Source organism: Pelodiscus sinensis, chromosome 18 (genome assembly GCF_049634645.1).
Source record: "Pelodiscus sinensis isolate JC-2024 chromosome 18, ASM4963464v1, whole genome shotgun sequence".
In the NCBI taxonomy this organism is placed as follows: domain Eukaryota; kingdom Metazoa; phylum Chordata; order Testudines; family Trionychidae; genus Pelodiscus; species Pelodiscus sinensis.
Window position 1 is genome coordinate 21,926,219 of NC_134728.1, and position 23,719 is coordinate 21,949,937.

The 23,719-nt window shown below is 44.1% G+C and overlaps 1 protein-coding gene and 1 long non-coding RNA gene across 4 annotated transcripts in view; one reads left to right on the plus strand and one right to left on the minus strand.

Annotated features, from left to right (window-relative positions):
• The window catches only part of ZMYND8 (zinc finger MYND-type containing 8), a 164,633-nt gene that overhangs the window by 7,034 nt on the left and 133,880 nt on the right, over positions 1 to 23,719 (plus strand). For 2 of the 3 annotated variants that reach the window (XM_025189255.2, XM_075901562.1), the window contains exon 2: positions 1,504 to 1,568. In XM_025189255.2, coding sequence (XP_025045040.1) covers positions 1,504 to 1,568 — 65 coding nt within the window. Of the gene's footprint in view, positions 1 to 1,503; positions 1,569 to 23,719 lie in introns of those variants that run through there. The other variant, XM_075901561.1, reaches the window with a different exon arrangement.
• LOC142818801 (uncharacterized) lies at positions 18,430 to 21,855 on the minus strand. Its single transcript, XR_012896453.1, has 4 exons — positions 21,714 to 21,855; positions 21,003 to 21,148; positions 20,583 to 20,650; positions 18,430 to 18,566 (listed from the first exon to the last, which is right to left on the minus strand). It is a non-coding gene; the product is annotated as an uncharacterized LOC142818801 (long non-coding RNA).

The window sequence follows — 23,719 nt, forward strand, 5'->3', positions numbered from 1 at the left end:
ATTCCCTCTGAAGCACCTGACATTGGCCACTTTTGGATGACAGGATACTGGGCTAGAAGGACCTTTGGTCTGACCCTGTATGGCTATTCTGATGTTCTTATGCAGAGCTGAAATGTATCTGCCTCCTTGCTGTAACCCTCTAAATCCTGCTCCCCTTCCAGAGCTGAGACAAAGCTTTGGAGTCCTGACGGGGGTATCTCTCTCTCTCCACAGACTTAGTAACAAAGTAAGAATATACATTAAAATTCTAAGGCTAACCAGTGTCCCTTAAGTGACTTGCCACAAGATGTCAAAATATGTTAGTGTTAGAGTTGTTTGGGTCTAATATTTATTCAATTTTCTTTCTTTTATATATGAATTAAATATAGTGCCTCCTGCCAGCTAACTGCTAAGTAGTCTGCCAAAAAAAGTGGAGTTTTCCAGTACCTGGATAGAGATAATGTGTAGGGGCGGGGAGAGTAGATGGGGAATGGTTTCCCCTTCCCCATTTGGTGCTTGGCTTGTACTGAGCATGCTCAATAACACTGCTGAAGCCTCTGTCCTCAGTCCGCATCCCCCATGCTTTCACTCTCTCTCCCGCCCCCATCACGGCATGCATAGGTCGCCTCCCACCCCACCAAAATATGAAATGGTGCTCCTGCTGCAAGAGAATAACGATATTATTTAACATTTCTGAGGTAACGTTTTCAAACAATCATACTATTTAAGCTACATATATGGTCACTTGAAAAAAAGGGAGAGTGTTTTTAAAGTTAATTTATATGTGGAGCAAGATTTTAATGGCATAGCCTCAATCCTACAATCAAGTCCTAAGAGGACTTGGACAAATGTTCAGTCACATTGATTCACTTGCCTGAGCTAGTGTAAAAAATTTTACAGAGGGGACAGAGAGATATAAAATTAATATTTAGAATCATGACAGCTTCCAGTGCAATCCCCATTTCCTAACCCAGCCAGTCAAGCGATCCCCCTGTTGGTAATTTCAGTAGAGGCCTAAAATGGAATTTATATAGAAAAAGAACAATCCCATATGTGCTTACAGAAGTTACAAGTGGATTAGTTGTAGTGCAAGGTATCTATCCTATCCATAATATGACTTAGTTGTAACATGCAGTACCAATTGAGTCTTAGACGTCTATGTTGAAACTGATACCAAAAGGGCTAATTATAATGCTGATTTTTGATGCAGAAACTTAACCACTAAAAAGAGATTGTGACTACAAATTCATGTAATGGAGGTAAAAACAGAAACAACATTTTTAGCAGTTAAAATCCTGGTCTGCATTTGAACCAGTAACCTGAATGTGAAACCCTAGAGTTGTTCCTAGTCTTTGGATTATTTGCTTCCCTTAGACAAATCCAATTTTCATGGATCAAATTGAGAAACTGGTATATTAAATACACAAATATTGTTTCACATAAGAAAGAAACTAGCAATGCTAAGAAATTTTGTTCACCCTTCTCTTACAGTTCAGGATTATTTACTGGTTGTTTTTATTTCAGAAAACAACAATTAGCATCCAAACATCTGGAACAGACCTATTCAGCATCAAATACTTTATCAGAAAGTAAGTAATGTTACATTTTAATATAATATAATTGGTTTTCAAATAATAATTAATGAGATACAATAATTACTTGTTTAACACATGCCTGCTTAACACGTTTTTGCAATAGCATGATTTTTTTAGGGAACATTTTTCGAATAACACAACCATCCCCGAAATAACACAAAAATAATCAAGTGGCAGATTACTTCTTGCAGTGGTATAAGTTGGTGAAAACAGTGGTAATATGCATGAGTGGATGAATACATGTGATCACAGTGCTCCTCTGCTCACTCATGTGTTTATCTTTGTGTTTTAACAAACCGCGGTGACTTGTGTTGCTAGTTATTTTGTGTTGCTAGATATCTAATGTTGACATAGATGACCCAGCACCAACAAAAAATTGACTTTGTCACCACCACCTGAAATGCAACCCTCACCTTTTTCATTATTTTTAATGGGAAAATTGACCCTGCATAGCATGTTTTCACTTAGCACAAACATTTTCAGAAATGCATCTAAAGTATTAAATGAGGACTTACTGTACTGCAGGACCTTGGCTTTTTTCACTATTGCTATGTATAATGGTTGCAATACTCCTCTAGAATAAGAGATATCTTCTTAGATTTAAGGACTAGAATAAGTGAAAATCTGTTACTCCTGCACTGATAATATTTTGCAATAGAAAGAAGATTAGGGTTGAGTTCTGAGATAGTTTATGTCAGATGTGAAATACAGTGGACAAGGAGATGAGTATTACAGTTCCAAGTACTGTTTTCCTCCCCACCCACTTTTATAGAACATGGAGCATGTTGCTTCTGCACTGAGCTCAGAGCACACTACTAAAGGATATGGAAGTTAACCTTTGACCTATAGGTATAAATGTTTGGTGATCACTTCCCTTCTCCTATGGGCTCAGTGAATATTGCTAGAGGCATGGACAAAAATGGATCCCAAAGTGGGTGGGAGTGTGGAAATTAGCAATACTGAGAAATGCTAATTTAAGGACATGATTTTTGCAAGTTGGGAGACAACTCACTTGGTGTTTATACTAGGGATGTCAACGCCTGGGTTTATCAGTTAATCCTGTCGACTACATGTATCCCGCCCCTCTTGCTGCCCCTGTATCAGAAGATTGGAGTGGAAATTAAAGCATCCAGGATATATATAATGGCAGAAGAAGTTACTTGTCAATTGTAAGATTAGTATTAATAAAGCTAAGTATGTCAGACTAGATGAGTCTCATGTGATTTGGAAATGTGCATATCAAAGGCAGAGCAGTTGCCTTTGTTGTGCGTTAATCAGTTAAGATTTGTATTCAACCTTAAGTCAATAATGTTGAACTTGTAAATGAACTCCAGTTCAGATGTCTCCCTCTGTAATCTGGTGATAAAATTATTTTATAGAAGAATGGCTACTTTTAAATCCATTATTGAATGTCCAGGGAGGTTAAAATGTTCCCCTACAGCAGGGGTGGGTAGAAGGGCTTCAATGGAGCAGATCCTGCCTGTGGAGGCCCTGCTGCTCCCCCACCCCCAAGCCAATTATGGCCTGGGGTGGGGCAGCGCCTGAAGCCTTTTCCACTTTGCCTGCGCGCTGCTCGCTTTGAAGCACCACATGCTACTCACAGAGAGGGACAGGGGAGGAGGTTTTGCGGGCTCCCTCACCCCCAGACCAATCAGGGCCTGGGGACGGGAGAGCTGTGTTAAGCTTCCTTCACCCTGCCCTGGCCCTGCGAGGAGCCTGCGGCACTTCAAAGTGCCATGTGCTCCTTGCAGGGCAGGAGGAGGCTTCCCTGATTGGCCTGGGGGTGGAGAAGCATGCCAAACCTCTTTCAGGGCATGGGTGCCTAGTGGGAAGGGCGAGCAAAGGGGCTCTCCCACCCCCAGACCCTTCCTATTTAGGCCTCACCCCTTCCGGGGTGGCCCATGGCTACCTAAAAAATTTTTTAAGTGGCCCCTGGGCAAAAATTATTGCCCATCTCTTCCCTACAGGATAATGTGTGTTATCGTTCCTGATGTCTGATTTGTATCCATTTACCCTTTGGCAAAGAGACTGTCTGGTTTGATCAATTTACATGGCAGAGGGGGGTTGCTGGCACTTGATGGCATTAGTAGATGTGTCAGGGCTAACAACATAGGGGAAGAAAGTGCAATTCTAAGAGCTTTAATTTAACTCCTGTTGCTAGAGAACTCTCCTGCATTCGTGATTCACTACACGCTTGAACTGTAAATTTCACTTAGATTAAAAATAAATTAGTGAAGCATCCAGAAAAGACAACTTTTATAAAAATATTATTTTCATCTTTATTAACAGCATATAATTGACACATGTGATATGCAAGATTTATTTACAAATTTGTTTTTCCTCTCCTTTTTTAAACCACACATAACTGCAATTACTCCCTGTGATATAGTCTCAAACAGACACATACACCCCAAAAAACTGAGTTTCGTCTCACAAAAATATGCCCCCAATCACTCTTCCATCAAATAAATTGAGTAATAACACCGGAGTTAGCTTACTTTAAGAGGCTCCTTCTTTTGCTTTTATTTTTTGTATCCTTTACATGAGTAAGTTCTGTGCCAGCACAATTATGGAAACTTCCCATTGAATTAATAGGCTATTTTAAATATATGCTAAAATACATTCTGAAGTTAGCAATGCTCTTTTAGATAGACCTTCAAGAACAGACTGTAAAGTGAAAAACAAGTAATGTAGTAAGCCATTAGCTGTACAGTACAGTAAGCATTTACAAGTAGTGAATTTTTGTCTCCATCAAATTGAAGGATCTGTCTGTAAAGGGTTCACAACAGTGTTTAACAATCAGACATTATCTTATTTTAAGACCCAGGGTAGAATTTATTTTAAAGCATAACCTGAGTTTAACACAAATTCGCACCACCCAACCTGGCTGGTAGAACTGTGTTATTACTCAGTTCAGCCAGGCTGTGTCCAGACTCAGGGGTTTTTTCGGGAAAAGTAGCCTTTTCCCAAAAAAACTTCCCCTGCGTCCAGACTCAAGCCGCGTTCTTTCGAAATAATTTCGAAAGAACGCGGCTTTTCTTTCGATGGCGGTAAACCTCGTTTCACGAGGAAGAACACTTTCTTTCGAAAGTTCCTCTTTCGAAAGAAGGCGTTCTTCAATGTAAATAGGGCTTCCTCGAAAGAGAGCATCTAGACTCGCTGGGTGCTCTCTTTCGAAAAAGCGGATTGCTCTTTCGAAAGATCTGCCTGCAGTCTAGACGCGATCTTTCGAAAGAGGCTCTTTCGAAAGATGCTTTCGAAAGAGCCTCTTTCGAAAGAAGCCTGCAGTCTAGACATAGCCCCAGTGTGGCCAGGAGTTTCATGTAATTAGTTGCTAACATGATACGTAAAAAGGTAACCCTGGTCCACAAAAACTATTCGGCCTGGTCTACCCGTAGCCATATTAGATTGATATTCTAAATGAGTCCATTCCACCAAGCCCATTCCGTCAACTTTAAGGTTGTTAAAATCAATTTTGGTATTCCTGCTTTCCATGGGGAGTAATGGTAAATTTGATCCTGTATGGTTGCCTTCAGGGTAATGCAGATTTATTAAGAAGAAAAGGCCACCTTCTTAATCTCTAGGAGGTGTCCCATAGTGCCCCAGTTTGACCACTCTCATCAGGATTTTCAACTCTGCTGCTCTCCAGGAAAAGCCTGGGGAAAATTTGAATTTCATTTCTTATGTGGCCAGTGTGGCAAGCAGCCTGCAAATTGAGCAGTGCATCTCAGCAGTGCACCCCACCATGAATGGCCAGGGTCACAAATGAACACCTGCATGGAGCCTGTAGGAGATTGTGGACCTCCTTGCTGTGTGGGGAATGGAATCTGTTCATGCAGAACCATGAACCAGCAAAAGAAACTCTGATATCTCTTCCAAGATCCCAAAGGGCATAGAGGAGAAAGGATACCCCAGAGACACCCAGCAGTGCCACATGAAAGTAAAAGAACTGAGGCAGGCATATCAGAAGACAAAGGAGAGAAACAGATGGTCTGGCTCAGACAGTCTGCCTTGCTTTGCCACCACACACCTGGACTTCTTCCCTCTTTCTGTCCACATGCTGCTGCAGTAAGGAAAAGTTGAACTCTTCTGGCAAATGGGGGGAGGGAACGGGGTGCTGAACACATGGTCACCACGTGAGCCCCTGCCCTCCCTTACTACCACATCTGGACCCCTTTCCCTCTTTCCCCCTCATGCTCCTGCAGGAAGGGAAATTTGTACTCTCCCAGCATACAGGGGTTCCAAACACATGAGCACACTTCCCCAGCTCCTCCAGCTGTCCAACTAGCACAGATCTGAAGGTGAACACATACTAGAGAGGATATGTTCATGGAGCAAATGCAGTCTGCCCACTGAGACAGGGAGTGATTGAGTGAAAGAAAATGCTGCTGTAGGAGATGTGAGTACAGTGTGAGGACAGGCAAGCATACAGGGAATGCAAAGTGAACAACCAAGAGAGTCTTGATGTTCATGGTCATGTGATGGGGCACATGGTAGACTTCCAGGACAACTGTATGCACAGGCACCCTTGCTAGTCCTTGCAGACCCATATTCCCACCTCACTACATTCCATAGACTCCTCTCCCAGGGGCCCTATAATGTGGGAAGTGATGTGGGAGGACAAGGGGAGTCTCACACTGTCCCCAGGGATGTGTTCCAGGGCAAAAAGCTGTTCTCTTAACTGTGATTGCTTCATAAGTGGATTGTAATACTTCACTTTCCCTTCTATTTTCCCTTCTGTCCCCCAAAGCTCCTGCCTTCGAATCCTTTTGTGTCCCTGCTTCCCTGTGTTCCTCAAATAAAATGATTTATCAACAACAGTCTCTTTATTGCTTGTATTGAAGCGAAGGGAGTAATGCAGAGGAAACATTGTTAAGAGCAACACCCATGACTATCATATCACTGTCTGGCCATTCACAAAGCTGTTTTTTCAAAGCCTCTTTGATTTCCAGTGCCCCTCACTGTGCTCTCCTTATTGCCCTGGTGTCTGGCTCCTCATAATTACTGGCTAGGCACTGTGCCTTGGCCACCCACTCTGGTATAAAACTTTCCCCCTTACTTTCACAGATATTATGAAGCATACAGTAGGCTGGCACAACAATGGGAATGTTACATTTGCTGAGATATAACCTAGTCAAAAAATTGTGAAGCTTTCCTTTTAAACGTCCGAAAGCACATTCTACCACCATTCTGCACTTGCTCAGCCTATAGTTGTACTGCTCCTTACTGCAGTCTGGGCTGCCTGTATATGGCTTCATGAGCCATGGGAACATATGGGGTTGGGTGGATCTCCAAGTATTACTATTGGCATTTCAGCACCTCTAATGTTAATTTTCTGATCTGGGAAGAAAGTTCAAGCTTGCAGCTTTCTGAAGAGACAGGAGATGCGAGCTTCATGAACCTTTCCCAATTAACTTACCTTGATGTTGTAATTCAACAGCACCTGCAGCACCATCAAGAAGTAGCACTTGTGGTTTACGTACTATTTGACAAGATGATCAGGTGCCAAGATAGAGATGTGTATTCTAGGAGTATTAAATTGCAGGTAATTGACTAATCAAATAGTCAATGCATTTTACTACACTGTTGCTACACTTTAAAGGTGAAAGTGCCACATAGAGCCCAGGGTCAGCGGGGGACTTCTGACGTTGGGCTCCCACGGTGGCATTTCAAAGTGGCAGCGCTGCGTGGGGTCTGGCCTCAGGCTTCACGCAGCACTACGGCTTTGAAATACCCCCTTCTTCCCCTCTCTTGCTGCCTCTTTCTGATAGAGACAGCAAAGGGGCGGGGGGAGCAACTAGTCAACAAGCTTGTCGACTATCAATAAGCATTTGCTTATTGGATAGTCGACTAGTCCTTCACATCCCTAATGTGTTCTATCTATTGCCCCACCACAGTTAGGGACCCCCATTGCAACAAAGCCATGTCCTGCATGTTTTCCAGAGTCACTACCCTTTATGGAAGAAAGGTATATTGATTGTCTTGGCCACTTGGGTCACAACAGCCCAATGTAGATTTCTCCACTCCAAATTGATTCCCAGCATACTGGTCGAGCTGTCTGGCACTGCAGCTTTCCATAGGGCTATTGCCACTTGCTTCTCAGCTGTCAGATGTGTCTCATTCTGGTATTCCTGTGCTTCAGGCCAGGGGAAAGCAATTTGCAAACTTCCATTAAAGTGGTCTTACACATGCGAAAGTTTTGCAGCCAGCGCTGATTGTCCCTTACCTGCATAATTATGTGATCCCACCAGTCTGCGCTTGTCTCATGGTACCACAATCAGGTGTTCCACTGTGTCAAGAGGATCGAATGCCAGTGGCATTTGCCAGTGGTTCATTTCAGGTGCTTCGCAGAACCGTATATTCCTGGCCTCCAGACATGGGTGGTAGGTTTCATAAGCGGGGGAAAGTGTTGCCTTCCCAAACTGCCAGCCGTGCCCCACCAAGAATGCCTACTGTAGGAGTACTGGGGATAGAGCATTGCTGCACCAAATGCCAGCCCTCCCCGTGCTCTGGGGATGAGGAGGCTGGGGCCGTGCGCTCTCTCCCACCTTGTGCTCCAAGGCCAGAGAGGCTAGGGCCATGTGCTACTCTGCCTCCCAGTGCTCCAGGACCGGGGAAACTGGGGCCACACACCACCTGCCCTCCCTGCATGCCACCCCACCTCCCTGTGGTGCTGGGGTGGGGGATGGCTTGGCTTTTGTGGGGGTGGGGCCTGGGCAGAATGGGTGGGGCTAGGGGCTTGCCTCCTCCAGCCCTATCTTCACACACCACTCATGCCTTCCAAGATTCTTTCTTTTTCCAGCGGGCGCTGGATATGTTCTGGATATACTCTAGCGTAAGGCACGTGATGGTTAACATGATTGCCATAGTACTTTGCTGCAGGATGAGTTCCATGCTTATGCTGCTGTGACATCTGCATGGGTAGCCAGGAGGAAAAAGAGTGTTAAAAGACTGCTTGCCATTGCTTTCAAGCAGGTGAGGGGGAAGGAAATTAGTGTAGTATAGGACTCTGAGAACATGTACCCAAGAAAGGGGTGGCAGGAACTGTGTGATAGTTACTCAAAGTGCATCACTCTTAACCTACTGGGGATGCACTATGTCAAATTAAGTCATATTCTCATGCACAGTGGGGACATGCACCTACTTTACATAATTGGGTGCTAGTAAATCAACCTTAATCAATTTGACCTTATCTCTCAGTATAGAGAAAGCCTAATATACCATCTTATCCCTGGTTCAGCTGTGTGGCACTGCCCCTTTGAAATGCCAAAGTGGCGTTTCAAAGCGACAGCACTGCCTGAAGCCTGGGGTAAGCTGACCCCGGGTTCTGCTGAAATGCCACGCGGTGCTCGGGATCATCTGGGGAGTCCCCAGCTGACCCCAGGCTCCATGTGGAATTTCAAATTGGCAGCGCAACGTGGAGCCTGGAGTCAGCAGGGGACTCTGAGTGTCCCGCTGATCCCGGGCTCCATGAGTGCACTTCTGCTTTGAAATGCACAAAAGCCCCTGCTAGGGACTTTTGTACATTTCAAAGTTGGCATGCTCGCATGCAGCCCGGAGTCAGTGGGACTTCCCGCTGGCCCCAGGCTGCACACAGTGTTCCACATTCCTCCTTTGAAATGTACAAGAGTCCCTAGCAGGGGCCCTTGTGCATTTGAAAGGAGGAATGTGGAAGTGCCTATCAACTAGTCGAGCAGTCAATGGAAATTCCATCCACTACTCAACTACTCAGTTAACTGCAATTTAACGTCCTTATCCTGAATAAACTGCCAGAGACTGCTGCCACTAATTAAGGCAGGCAGTCTGGCACCTGAGGTTAATTAAGAGCTTGCCTGAAGCAGCAGCCTAATCAGGCACCTGTAGCCAATTAAGGCCAGCTGGGTTACTTTAAAATGTTTCCCTTCAGGTAAGGGAGGGGAAGGAGAGAGTGAAGGACTGAAAGGGGGGAAGTATGTTGCTGAGAGCTGAAAATGGAAAGGGAGGCCAGAATCATCCCAATCCTTTAACTTTGCCAATGAAGAGAATGACTCAGTTAGCTGTGACCTTGGCCTCTAGAAAAGATAAGAGGCAGTGTGGAGGGTCACGGTGAGCCTCTGAGGCATACGATAACCACCTAGAAGCGCAAGACTGACGGGACACATCCGGAGCTTTGCCACAATATATATAAATTTATCAGAGTAAAATAACTGACGAAGTATTATTTTATCAACTACAATTGATAAATAATATAGTGAAAGTATCCTGATTGGTTAATAACAAAATCACAGAGCATTTTATATCACGTGCTTCCAAAAGCCACAGGAGACACATTAAAGAGACATTTGTGACTTGTAAGCTTCAGCCTGAGAATCACTTATGGAGACTCTTGTGGTGTGCCCTAACAGTTCCCTGTTTATTAAAATGCACTAGAGAACTTTTATTGTGCACCAGCAGGATCTCCACAGACCAATTACTCCACTTTGAATACAGCCTCTTAGGCTCCCTGAGCTGTGAATTTCATATGTTCACTGCATTGTTTGTGCTAATGCTAATTTTGCCCCTAACCCAACTTCTGTTAGTACACAAATTAGTAGCTTGAGTTAAGTGATGCTAGTTTAAACTCAAACTGGTTGGCTTGTGTGGAGTGGTTGGTTAAAGGTCAGTGCTGCTGATGCTCAAGCTCTAGTATAGGTTGAACCTTTCTGGTTCGGTAAGATCTGGCAAATTTTCTGGTTCGACACTGGTCATATCCCAAGGGTGCCAGACTCTCAAGTTACAACAGCTCAACTGTTAATCTAATCACTGTGATGTTAACCAAATAACTTTGTTTAGAGGGACTGATGTTTTGCACTATATTCGCTCTCTTGAGGAATGCTAACTGGAGAGGGATAACTTGGGTGTACTAACTAGGGCTGAACTGTGGCAGTGAAGACAAGCTGTTAAGTAATGCACAGACTACTTTGGGAGCACTTCTAGCTCTATAGTCAGAAGTGTCACTTAAATCTACTTTAGGAAGTGTAATTGCTATATCAGTTCAGCTGCCAAAGCAAAGCAATCATTCAGGTTTACTAAGAACAGAATTTGCAGATGTAATGGATGAGGATTTTTTCAAATGGAATTTACCAGGCTTGTTTTTTCTTAATGACGCCTTGTTTGCCTTTTAAATGGTAATAGGTGTTATTTTGAAGTGTAATAAGCAAGACAAAGGGAGATTGTAAGGAATGCCAAAGATTACAAAATTTTTGAGTGATTCAGAGGTGTTTTTCCTATCCTCCACTAGGGAGATGGCAGACAGTATTCATAGCATGTGACTTTGCATCACTATCTACACAAAAATTGTACATTATGTGAAGTGAACCACTCCGTCCTCACCTGGCTTTCTCACAGCACTAGAATAAAATTAAGTGCTTTTATCTTTACTGGCATTTGCATGCACATCTTCAACTTTGGTTGGATTGTGTTCATATCTCTCCCCTACCACCCTCCTGGTCAAATACGCTGAGTCCTAACAAAATATAAATCTAAGATCATAAATCAGTGGGGCCAGGGACTCGCTGAGATGTATCTAGTTTCATATCAAAACTGTGAAATTAACATTACTTAGATTCAAAACCATAAAATCAATTATTATGCTTTTTCAGAAATTAGTTAACATTAGCAAATCATTGGATTAATTTGGTCTTAGTTTGTAATGATATTGGAGGTGGTGCTTTGCATTCCCTCTCTTCAGACAGTGTCCCAGAATCTTGAGCTTGTACGTGCTTCTTGATAGTTATTCATTGGGGTTTCATGAATATCCCCTTGTGATGTCAAATATTTGGTGCTCCAGACACTATTAGACTCTGAGAGCCCTCAAAGGCTCTCATTGATGCAAGAATCATGTCTGTACTGAGATCCAGAAGGGATTTTAAATGTGTGCATCCTGCTTTAACTTTCTAAATGTAGGTACATATGTGAAGTGCCTGATATGCCTGGGAAAAGCCCAATTCCCAGCACTACATATGAAAGCTCTTCTGTCTCTAATACTCCTTAGATTATACTGGACTGACCCCAGATTTAGGTCACAGAAAAAGAACCAAAGGCCTCAGCACAGCCTTCTGCTTATTACATGACAGGCCCAGAAGAGCCAGTATTGGCACCAAAGCAGTGGAGGCCCTAGACTAGCTGCCAGCAACTGGCACCCTAGGTGAACCATGCAATCGGCATCCCCACCTCCAAACACCTCAATTATATTGCGCTTGAATTTGGCGCCCCATTTAACTTGGCGCCCTAGGCGACCGTCTAGTTCGCCTATATGAACGGGCCGCCCCTGCACCAAAGCCACAGTCCTCTCCTTGAACTAAGAGGTAGGTTTAAATGCAGGCTCTTCAAAGGCTTTGGCCCTCCGGCATCATTGCTGATGATATAGAGGCACTTGGTGCCCCTTGCACAGAAGCCTTATCTTAAGTCTCCAGAAGGGTCTTCACACAAGTCAGTGCTGTTCAGTGCAGGCTTGTTGATGACAACACCCTCATCTGAATACACAGAAGCAACTCTCAGATAATCTCAGTTAGTGGGAAGTAACCTTTCTTTTTATAATTTGTTGTGAACATTTCTCACAGCATTATTTAACAAATACAGGACTATGTGATAGAAATGTAGCTGTGTTAGTCTGGGGTAGCTGAAGCAAAATGCAGGACAATGTAGCACTTTAAAGACTAACAAGATGGTTTATTAGATGATGAGCTTTCGTGGGCCAGACCCACTCCCTCAGATCAAGTAGTGGAAGAAAATAGTCACAACCATATACATAGTCCTGTATTTTGCTTCAGCTACACCAGACTAACACAGCTACATTTCTATTACTTATTTAACAAATGTGACTCAGTTTCTACATCAGAGATATACTCTGATACAAAAACTCTTCTGGGTAGCATGGTCTATATATGTGTTTATATAACCCTGTTCTATATGTCAGAAAGACATTCAGAGTGTTCAGTTTGAACAGATTACCCCATATGAGGATGGGCAAAACTTTCTAGATTTCAAATTGATATCAAGGCACTGCTTCTTAAAAGAACACTAGAGGGTGCTGTATTTCTATTCAAGTTAGGGAAGTATGCAGACAAAATGTTATTATTCTGCTGCTCGCTTCTATACGTACAGGGACAGAGCATGTTTTGATAATTAGTACAGTAGGGAGTAACTTATTATACTATAACTGGAAGGGTGGAGGAAGCTTGCGTTTCAATTTTCATTGCTTCTCTAATAAAATGCCTGCCTGTAGCAGAAAAAATCCTTATTTCTATTTAAGAATATATTTGAAGTTATATTTTCATTACTTTTTAATATTAATATTATAGTAATGCCCAGGTCAGGATGAGGGCTCCATTCTGGTAGGTGTGATGCAATCACATACGAAAACATGGTTCACATGCTTCAAAGAGCTTGTGCAGGTTGAGCCCAGCAGGTGGAGCCTTGCAGTGGCGCTTCATGTGCAGCAGTGGGCTGCCACAGTGGGGCCAGGAGCCTTGCATGTGGAGGTGCTGTCGACAGGGAAGCCGGCTGGCAGTGAGGCCATGGCTGCAGGGGTGGCAGTGGCAGGGTGGGCCCAGAAATGACTTTTCCTGGTTCAGCAAAATCTGTCATCTGGGACCAGTCAGGTCTCACGGGTGCCAGACCAGGAAGGTCCCACCTGTAGTATAATGGCCCAGTCTTACGCACCACTCTGCACAGAAGTACAGGTTTGCCAGCAAGAAATAACTTGCAAGACTAAGGCCTTAAAGATGAACATTTATGGGGAGAGACTAGGGATGTAAAATCTTGTTTAATTAGCTAACCAGTTAAACGGGTGGGCAGGCTGGAGTGGGCCTTGAACCACAGGCAGGGGCCACTAAAGCCAAGCTGCTGGCTGTCAGGCTGCATGGGCTTGGAGTCAGCAGCCTCACTTGGGGTTGGAAGCAGCCCATATGGTCCTGTCTTGAAGAGCCTTCAGTCATGAAGATCCTTCTGTACATGGATCCAAAGCTCTGTGCCTCCACATTGGAGTTCTAGCTACTAAGCCATAGCAACAGATTGGTTGTCTGTTCCACACCAAGCTGATGGGTGAAATGGGGGAAGAATTACTTTTCCTGTAGTCCATCTTAGTCCTCTGTAAAAAACATTTATTAAAACTTAAAATTGGCAGGGATTAGTATCTGGCATAGCTGCCAGGTTCTGTACAAGTCTGTATAATATTTCATGAAAATTAGTTAATTATTTTGCATGACTTCCCTATTTACAAATAATTTACATATTCAAAATTTTAGCATATGGGCCATACGTCCTTCCCCAAACAGTGGCCTGGGTAGGATGTAGAGCTGCATAAAACATAGCAACTGTAGTTGGGATTGATGGTATGGTGTTTAGGTTTCCTACAGTAAGTGATGGAGCATATGGGAGAGTCCTCGGTGTATCAATGGAGGCAAGATCATAGAATCATAGAACTGGAAGGGACCTCTAGAGGTCATCGAGTCCAGCCCCCTGCCCTCAAGGCAGGACCAAGCTCCGTCTACACCGTCCCTGACAGATGTCTATCTAACCTGTTCTTAAATATCTCCAGAGAGGGAGATTCCACCACGTCCCTTGGCAATTTATTCCAATATTTGACCACCCTGACAGTTAGGAATTTTTTCCTAATGTCCAATCTAAACCTCCCCTGCTGCACGTTAAGCCCATTACTCCTTGTCCTGTCCTCAGAAACCAAGAGGAACAAATTTTCTCCTTCCTCCTTGTGACACCCTTTTAGATATTTGAAAACGGCTATCATGTCCCCCCTTAATCTTCTTTTTTCCAAACTAAACAAGCCCAGTTCATGAAGCCTGGCTTCATAGGTCATGTTCTCTAAACCTTTAATCATTCTTGTCACTCTTCTCTGTACCCTTTCCAATTTCTCCATCTTTCTTGAAATGTGGTGCCCAGAACTGGACACAGTACTCCAGCTGAGGCCTAACTAGTGCAGAGTAGAGCGGCAGAATGACTTCACGAGTTTTGCTTACAACACACCTGTTGATACAACCTAGAATCATATTTGCTTTTTTTGCAACAGCATCACACTGTTGACTCATATTCAACTTGTGGTCCACTATGACCCCTAGATCCCTTTCCGCCATGCTCCTTCCTAGACAGTCGCTTCCCATCTTGTATGTATGGAACTGATTGTTCCTTCCTAAGTGGAGCACTTTGCATTTCTCTTTATTAAACCTCATCCTGTTTACCTCTGACCATTTCTCTAACTTGCTAAGGTCATTTTGAATTATGTCCCTATTCTCCAAAGAAGTTGCAACCCCACCCAGTTTGGTATCATCTGCAAACTTAATAAGCGTACTCTCTATCCCAATATCTACATCATTGATGAAGATATTGAACAGTACGGGTCCCAAAACAGACCCTTGAGGAACTCCACTTGTTATCCCTTTCCAGCAGGATTTAGCACCGTTAACAACAACTCTCTGACTACGGTTATCCAGCCAATTATGCACCCACCTTATCGTGGCCCTATCTAAGTTATATTTGCCTAGTTTATCAATAAGAATATCATGCGAGACTGTATTAAATGCCTTACTAAAGTCTAGGTATATGACATCCACCGCTTCTCCCTTATCCACAAGGCTCGTTATCCTATCAAAGAAAGCTATCAGATTAGTTTGGCATGACTTGTTCTTCACAAACCCATGCTGGCTATTCCCTATCACTTTATTACCTTCCAAGTGTTTGCATATGATTTCCTTAATTACCTGCTCCATTATCTTCCCTGGGACAGACGTTAAACTGACCGGTCTGTAGTTTCCTGGGTTGTTCTTATTCCCCTTTTTATAGATGGGCACAATATTTGCCCTTTTCCAGTCTTCTGGAATCTCCCCTGTCTGCCATGATTTTTCAAAAATCATAGCTAAAGGCTCAGATACCTCCTCTATCAGCTCCTTGAGTATCCTGGGATGCATTTCATCAGGACCTGGTAACTTGCTGACATCTAACTTTCCTAAGTGATTTTTAACTTGTTCTTTGTGTATCCTATCTTCTAAACTTACCCTCTCTCTGCTTGTATTCACTACGTTAGGCACACCTCCAGACTTCTCGGTGAAGACCGAAACAAAGTAGTCATTGAGCATCTCTGCCATTTCCAAGTTTCCTGTTACTGCTTCTCCCTCCTCACTAAGCAGTGGGCCTATCCTGTCCTTGGTCTTCCTCTTGCTTTTAATGTATTTATAAGATGGTGTTTCTGGTCTGCTGAGTATTTATTTATTCTTCTTTGAGGAGTGTCCCTGTGGGCACTCCATTGTAGTCCCTGTAGGTGTCTCGGCACCCCTGTGCTTATAATTGGAACTTTTTAGCAGCAGTACCCTGGATGCTGGCGTGCATACACAGTGCCACTCACTCCATAGAGATCATGCCAATGCGCATGCGCTGTCAATCATCCCTCAGTTCCTTCTCAATTGCCTCAGACTTGGTCAGAACCTAGCAGCTCTCTGTTCTCCTTACCAGATAAGATTGTTATTAGTGTAGTTTCTTGTTACAGTTTTTTCCCCTAGTTAAATTGGGTGCCATTCCTTCCTTTTGCTATGTCTTTAAAAAAAAATCTCCTTTGTTTCTCTTTATTCCTTCCCAGGTAGTGGATTAGGAATGCCAGGTTCTCCTAGGTTCAAGAGATGCCTTACTTGCACAATGTTCATCCCAATATCAGATGGACATGCTCAGTGTATCTGGGGCCTAGGGCAAGAACATTCCCCAAACAGTTGCCACCATTGTAAGAAGCTTTTCTCCAGATTCCTGAAGGCCAGGGATATGCAAATTAACTCCTGACGATGGAGAAGACAATGAGGCCAGTGTCGGAGGTGGTATTGCAGGCCTTTCACTTGAAACGTCCCCCACAGCAGCTTCAGACCAAGGGACGTTGGCATTGCAGGAGTCTTTGGCTAAGATGACCTAAAAGAGAAAGCACTCCTCCTCTCCTACCACAGAGAGGATGTCTACACTAGCCCCCTAGTTCGAACTAGGGAGGCTAAAGAGGGCGACTAAAATTGCAAATGAAGCACGGGATTTAAATATCCCGCGCTTCATTAGCATGTTCCCAGGCGGTCGCCATTTGGGAAACTGACTAGTCCGGAATAACTGCCCGTGTCTACATGTGACAGAGAAGTGTGATTCCGAGATAAACCCCTTGGTTCGAATTAACAGTTAAACCATGAGGTACTATGAGGTTTAACTGTTAATTCGAACTAAGGGGTTTATCTCGGAATCGTGCTTCTCTGCCGCATGTAGACGCGGGCAGTTATTCCGGGCTAGTCAGTTTCCAAAATGGTGACCGCCCGGGAACATGCTAATGAAGCGCGGGATATTTAAATCCCGTGCTTCATTTGCAATTTTAGTCGCCCTCTTTAGCCTCCCTAGTTCGAACTAGGGGGCTAGTGTAGACATACCCTGAGAGACTAGTGAAAAAGGTATCCCCTCAAAAGAAGCCTTCCTCAGCACCAAAGGAACAGACTTCCAGGGATGCACAGGTTCCAGGTACGTCCGGCAAGGACAAGTCCTGAGGTGCAGTGCCGACCAAGGAAGCATGCCCTGCGGTCCTAGCACAGAAACAAAAAAGACCGCATCTGCACCATCAGTACCGATAGCATCTGTACCAGGGCAAGCGGCACTGAAACCAGCACACTACTCTAGAGCTAAGGGCCATTCAGATCAATCAGTACAGACACATCTAACATGGTACCAGGGTCGTGTACTAACACCTCTCCGGTATGGACAGCAACCAAGACTCGCCAGCATGATGACTCTGTATCATGGCTTACCCAGGTGACCACACTGCCGGTACTGGTGTTTCCTCACAGCACCTGTTGACCAAACAACAGGAGCTCGCAGTCACATCAGAACAAGGGGTTTCTCTCTTCAGCACTGATGCCACTCTTACCTTCGAGGGACCAAGCAGGTTTGCTACTCTCTCCAGTTCAGCTTCACCCTTTTCGAGTGAGGGTGATGAGAAGGAGGAAATCTCTTTCTCTCCTCACCACTCTTCACCCAAACCTACCTCTTAGTTATAGCAGCAGCAACAACAAGAACAGGGACAAGCCCTGATTTGACATCCTTTCCCTTGGTTCCCTACCATACCTTTTCCTCATTCGTGGCAAGCATGGGATTGTTGGGTCCCTCTTAAAGCCCAGATGGCAGCATCCCAATCTGCGCCACAGAGCAAACCACAGGCATGGTTCCAAAGCTCTCGATATCCACGAGGTCTGACACCACCCAGGAGAATGTGGAAGACCTGGAAGAGATGGAAGAGGAGGACACTCTTTGTCTTCACATCTTGTTCTCTTCAGCCAATGAGTCCATAATGTGCCCACCACTGACAGCTAGGGATGACTTTAAGTCCTTCCAGGACTTATAAAGAAGGGTGGCAGATTCACTGGATATCTCCCTAGTCAAAGTCCCCGAATTCCAGTACAAATTTACCAACATGCTGCAGGCCTCCATTTCTTCTAAAATATCTCTCTTAATACATGAGGCCATCCTAGATCCAGCAAAAATCATTTGGCAGACTCCAGCTTCCATATTGCCCACCTCCAATAGGGCTGACACAAAATACTGTACACCAGCCAAAAGCACAGAGTTTCTGTTCACCCACCCAACTCTTCGCAGTTGAAGCAGTTCTCAGCGGGGGCAAACAGACCTACTTAAAGTCCACGCCGTACAAAAAGGACTGGAAGAGGCTTGATATTGTGGCCACAGGCTATTCATCTACATTCCTGCAATTTAGAACTGCAAAATATTCGGCCCTACTGTTGAAGTACACATACAACCTCTTTGACAAAATGAACATTTTTATTGAACACCTTCTTAAAGTACACAAGGCCTCACTCAAGTCCAGTTTGGAGGAAGGGTTGCTTATAGCCAAGACGGCATTGCAGGCCTTTTTGGATTCTGCAGACATGGCATCATGTTTCTTGGCGACATCCGTCGTCATGGAAAGGGCCTCCTAGTTGAACCTCTTAGGTTTTCCTAGGAAGGTGCAAAATACAGTTGAGGATCTTCACTTTGAAGGTGAAACTCTTTTCTGCAACCACAGATGTGTCTTTGCACACATTGAAAAATTCCAGGGCTACACTCAAGACCCTAGGCATGTACATTTCCCAGCCCAGAAGATGCAGAACCACCTCTACACTTCCTGCAGTAGGTCTTCGTCGTATACCGCACAGAGAGGCTACGACTTAAGCTGCCATCAGAAGCATCAAAAGAGGAGACTGCAATCCCCAGACATTAGCTCCTACCGCTAGACACCATCAATACAGTGTGCACCCTTTCCATCGTATCCCAAATAACTTTGGATAGATGGGCTTTGGAAATAATCTCCAAGGCTACGTCTACACTGGCATGATTTTCCGAAAATGCTTTTAACGGAAAAGTTTTCCGTTAAAAGCATTTTCGGAAAAGCACGTCTAGATTGGCAGGATGCTTTTCCACAAAAGCACTTTTTGCGGAAAAGCATCCGTGGCCAATCTAGATGCGGTTTTCCGCAAAAAAGCCCCGATTGCCTTTTTCGCGATCGGGGCTTTTTTGCGGAAAACAGTACTATGCTGTCTATACTGGCCCTTTTGCGCAAAAGTGTTTCGGAAAAAGACTTTTGCCCAAACGGGAGCAGCATAGTTTTTCTGGAAAAACACTGATGATTTTACATGAGATCGTCAGTGCTTTTCCGGAAATTCAAGCAGCCAGTGTAGACAGCTGGCAAGTTTTTCCGCAAAAGCAGATGATTTTGCAGAAAAACTTGCCAGTCTAGACACAGCCCCAGGGTTATACTATCCCTTTTCTCTCCCCCCTCCAAACCAATCCCCTTCCCCGTGCCTCTTCAGGGACCCCTCTCAGGAGACTCTCCCTGCAACAGGAGATAGCAAAACCTCTCGTAATGGGGGCAATATAACCAGTATCACCTCCACAAAGGGGGAAAGAGCTTTTATTCCCCATATTTCTTGACTCCAAAAAAGTCAGGAGGTTGGAGACCCATCTTGGACCTATGCAGACTAAACAAATACTGAGACACAACATTTCACCATGGTAATGCTGGCGAAGATAATCCTATCTCTAGAGAAAGGAAATTGGATGTCATCTCTTGACCTATAAGATGCCTACTTGCACATTACAATTTGACCGTCACACAGGATATTCCTCAGATTCACCCTTCATATCATCACTACCGATATCATGCCCTTCCCTTTGGACTCTCATCAGCTCCATGGGTGTTCTCAAAGGTCCTTGCGGTAGCCATAGCCCACTTGAGAAGATCGGGGCAATAATTTGTCCATATTTGGACAACTGCTTTATAGTGACTCCCACAGGCTAGATAGCAGAAGAGTCCACAGCAAGAACTATCCACTTGTTCAACATACTGGACTTACAGATAAAATGCACAGAAGTCCCACCTGACTCCCATCTAGGAGCTGGAATTCATAGCTACAATGCAGGACTGCATCCATGCACAAATCAGACTTCCACTGCAGTGTTTTCAATTCCTAGCCATACTGGTCCAGTCATTGACAGCCCCACAGTCTCGGTGAAACAATGCTTACAATTGCTCAGCCACATGTCAGCTACAACATATGTGGTCCCATATGCCTGATTACACATGTGATGCCTTCAGGCATGGTTCTGCACTTGTTTTCTACTACACAAGCACCACCTGCACAAAATCCTGAGCCCTCCAAAAAGGGTAAAAATCTCTTCAGTAGTGGTTGTAGTCTGACAACTTTTGCAAGGGAATACCATTCCAGCAGCCTCCTCACTCTATCACGATAATTACAGGCACTTCTCTAGAAGGCTGGGACAAACACATGAATGAATGAAACATTCAGGGAAGGTGGTCTCCACCAGTCTGTACTTCACATCAATATTCTAGAGTTCGGGCAGTCAGACGAGCCTGCGAATATTTTCTCTCCCTGATTTGTGACAAGTCATTGAGCATACTCACAGACAACACGGTGTGTATGTTTATGTAAATCGCCAAGGGGAGCCAGGTCTTACCATCTTTGCAAAGAAGCCACTGCCTCGTGGCACTGGTGCATCCACCATCACATGACAATTTCAGCTCTCTATTTCCCAGGAAAACAAAATGTGATAGCAGACCATCAGAACCGAAACTTTCATCAGAAATATGAGTGGGAGATCCACCCTCAAGCCCTGCATTCTGTGTTCCAGAAGTGGGGTTTTCCAGACAGACTTGTTTGCCATATTTCACAATGTGAAATGCTTCAAGTACTGTTCCAGAGCGGGTCTGGGCAAGAAATTGCTGGGCGATGCTCTGTTTTTCAACTGGGCAGACAAACTAGTCTATGCTTTTCTACCTCTGCCCCTACTCAACAAGGTCATACTGAAAATAAAACAGGACAGGGCCCGAGTCATATTGGTAGCACCATCATGGCCAGGCAGACCTGGTTTCCTTACTTGTTGCAGATGTCCATTGCTGCCCTGATTCATGTCTCACAGCTTACGAACCTGCCATAGGACTAGGGTCAGCTTCTTCATCCAGATGTTCAATGGTTGCACCTCAAAGCTTGGCTCCTTCAGGGATGACAGACACCTGACCTCACCTATTCGGAAGAGGTCTGTCACTTAATCATGAACAGTCACAAAGCAAATACCAGAAAAACCTATGCTCAAAAGGGGCAACATTTCGTGATTTGGGCCACTTACAACGCACTATTACCTTGCACAGCACCTCTGCCAAGAGTGTTAGACTGCCTCTTTTTCTTGAAGAAACAGAACCTGTCAGACTCATCAGTCAAAGTTCACTTGGTGATGCTCTCAAGTGAGCATTGTCACATAGATGGGCACACCCTCTTTTCTCATCCAACTACGAAAATGTTCTTGAAAGGACTCCACAATGTATTCCCTTCTCTGAGGCAAATCACACCGTACTAGAATCTGAACCTCCTCCTTACCACCTTGACTGGTTGTCCTTTTGAAGCAATGCATCCTTGTGCATCTCTTCATAAAAGTTTCTTTCCTCGTGGTCATCACCATGGCAAGAAGAGCTAGCAAGCTCGTTGCACTCATGGTTGACCCTTCTTTTACAGTATTCTATAAGGACAAAGTGGTGCTCAGACCTTCCTAAAGTGGTTTCCCAGTTCCACATTAACAAGCCTTTATACTTACCTGTCTTCTACCAAAAACCTCATCCAGACGCCAACCTGGCTTGTCTCCATTCCTTAGACGTCCGTCATGCCATCACTTTTTACCTGGAAAGAGCAAAAGAATTAAGACGCATTCCTAGGCTCTTTCTTTCCACAGCAGACCACTCTAAAGGGCAAGCAATTTCCAAACAAACACTCTCCAAGTGGATAATAAATTGCATCAGAACATGTTATTCAATCAGCAAAGTATCATGCCCAGATCAAGTATGAGCTCACTCCACCAGAGCAGTAGCTGCTTCTATAACTTTCCTGCACAATGTCCCCTTTGTTGACATGTGTAGGGCTGCAACAAGGGGCCTCAACACATACCTTCACAAAACATTATGTGATAGATATGTCTCTCAGTGCACAAAATTTGGGGTGGTGATCCTCTCCGCCACTCCGAATCCAGATCCGAAGCTCCTCCTTCCATAGTCACCTACAGTGGTGCACCCACAGGGATGCTCCTTGAAGAAGAAAAAAGAGGTTACTCACCTTGTGCAGAAATGTAGCCGTGTTAGTCTGGTGTAGCTAAAACAAAATACAGGACTATGTAGCACTTTAAAGACTAACAAGATGGTTTATTAGATGATGAGCTTTCGTGGGCCAGACCCACTTCCTCAGATCAAATAGTGGAAGAAAATAGTCACAACCATACATACCAAAGGATACAATTAAAAAAAAGTGAACACATATGAAAAGGACAAATAATTAGGGAAGCTATCTAATTCACTGTCTCAATGACCTACTCACCTGCATCCTACTTCAGAAGACATTCAAATCTGCACTTGAAAGAGAATCCTCTGAACTGGCATTCATGCTAAAATTCGACACTCTCCTCGGAGGCCTGAACAAAGACTCCAGCTATCTTACCCATTACAAAGATAGCTTCCCTAATTATCACCTCTAACACTATTAACTCACAGACATCTACCCTTCCCCACCTCTAATATCATTAACTCACAGGCATTCACCTTCCTTTCCCTCCCCCCCCCCCCCCCGCATCCCCCTTCTGTTCTGAAATGTGATTTGTCCTTTTCATATGTGTTCACTTTTTTGTAATTGTATCCTTTGGTATATATGGCTGTGACTATTTTCTTCCACTATTTGATCTGAGGAAGTGGGTCTGGCCCACGAAAGCTCATCATCTAATAAACCATCTTGTTAATCTTTAAAGTGCTACATAGTCCTGTATTTTGTTTCACCTTGTGCAGTAACTGGTGTTTTTCGAGATGTGTCCCCCTGTGGGCACTCCACCACACCAGTTATAGCACAAGGTGTGTAACCTCTTTTTAAAATTCATTTTGTATCACAGTAGAGAGCATAGGGAGCTCCTTTATGCATTGGAATCAGAGTGTTATAGGCACTGTACACAAAGGTAACCAAGAGACTGTTTCTGCCCTCTCTAGTCTCCAGTTTAAATAAGGATAGCTGGATGAGCAGGGATCTTTATGAAGAGGAAAATGGTGAAGACTGAAGCCAGTACTGGACCCCAGTCTGGATGGAGTCCTTGCCTTTGTTGCCTTCTCTGTCACCTCAGATCCATCGGGGGAACAGCCAAAAAAGAAGTGTGTAGTTGGGATCTTTGGTGCCATTGCAGTCCCCTAGTGGCCAGAAGGTACATCTCCAGCCCAGTTTGGATGAGTGATTTTTGAGCAAGGCAACAAGAATGCTTTATAGGGTTGACAAATGCATGTCATGCAAATTTTGTGAGCCTTGGCTACCAGAGGGGAAGCATAAGCAGCTCCCTTGAATCTCAGTGGGACATGAACACAGAAGCATAATGATTAAATTCAGAGTTTTTTCACTGTTTATTGTATTATCAGGAGTCTCCAGCTATATCAGAATTTTGTGTGAATGTGAGACTTGGAACAGTGCATGAGAAGAATACCTCTGCTTTTCTGTCTGAGCAATTATGGAGATTTTTGTGGATCCTGTCCCCTAGAAACTATGATAACTATTGACATTTAAAAGGTTATTTTTTAATGT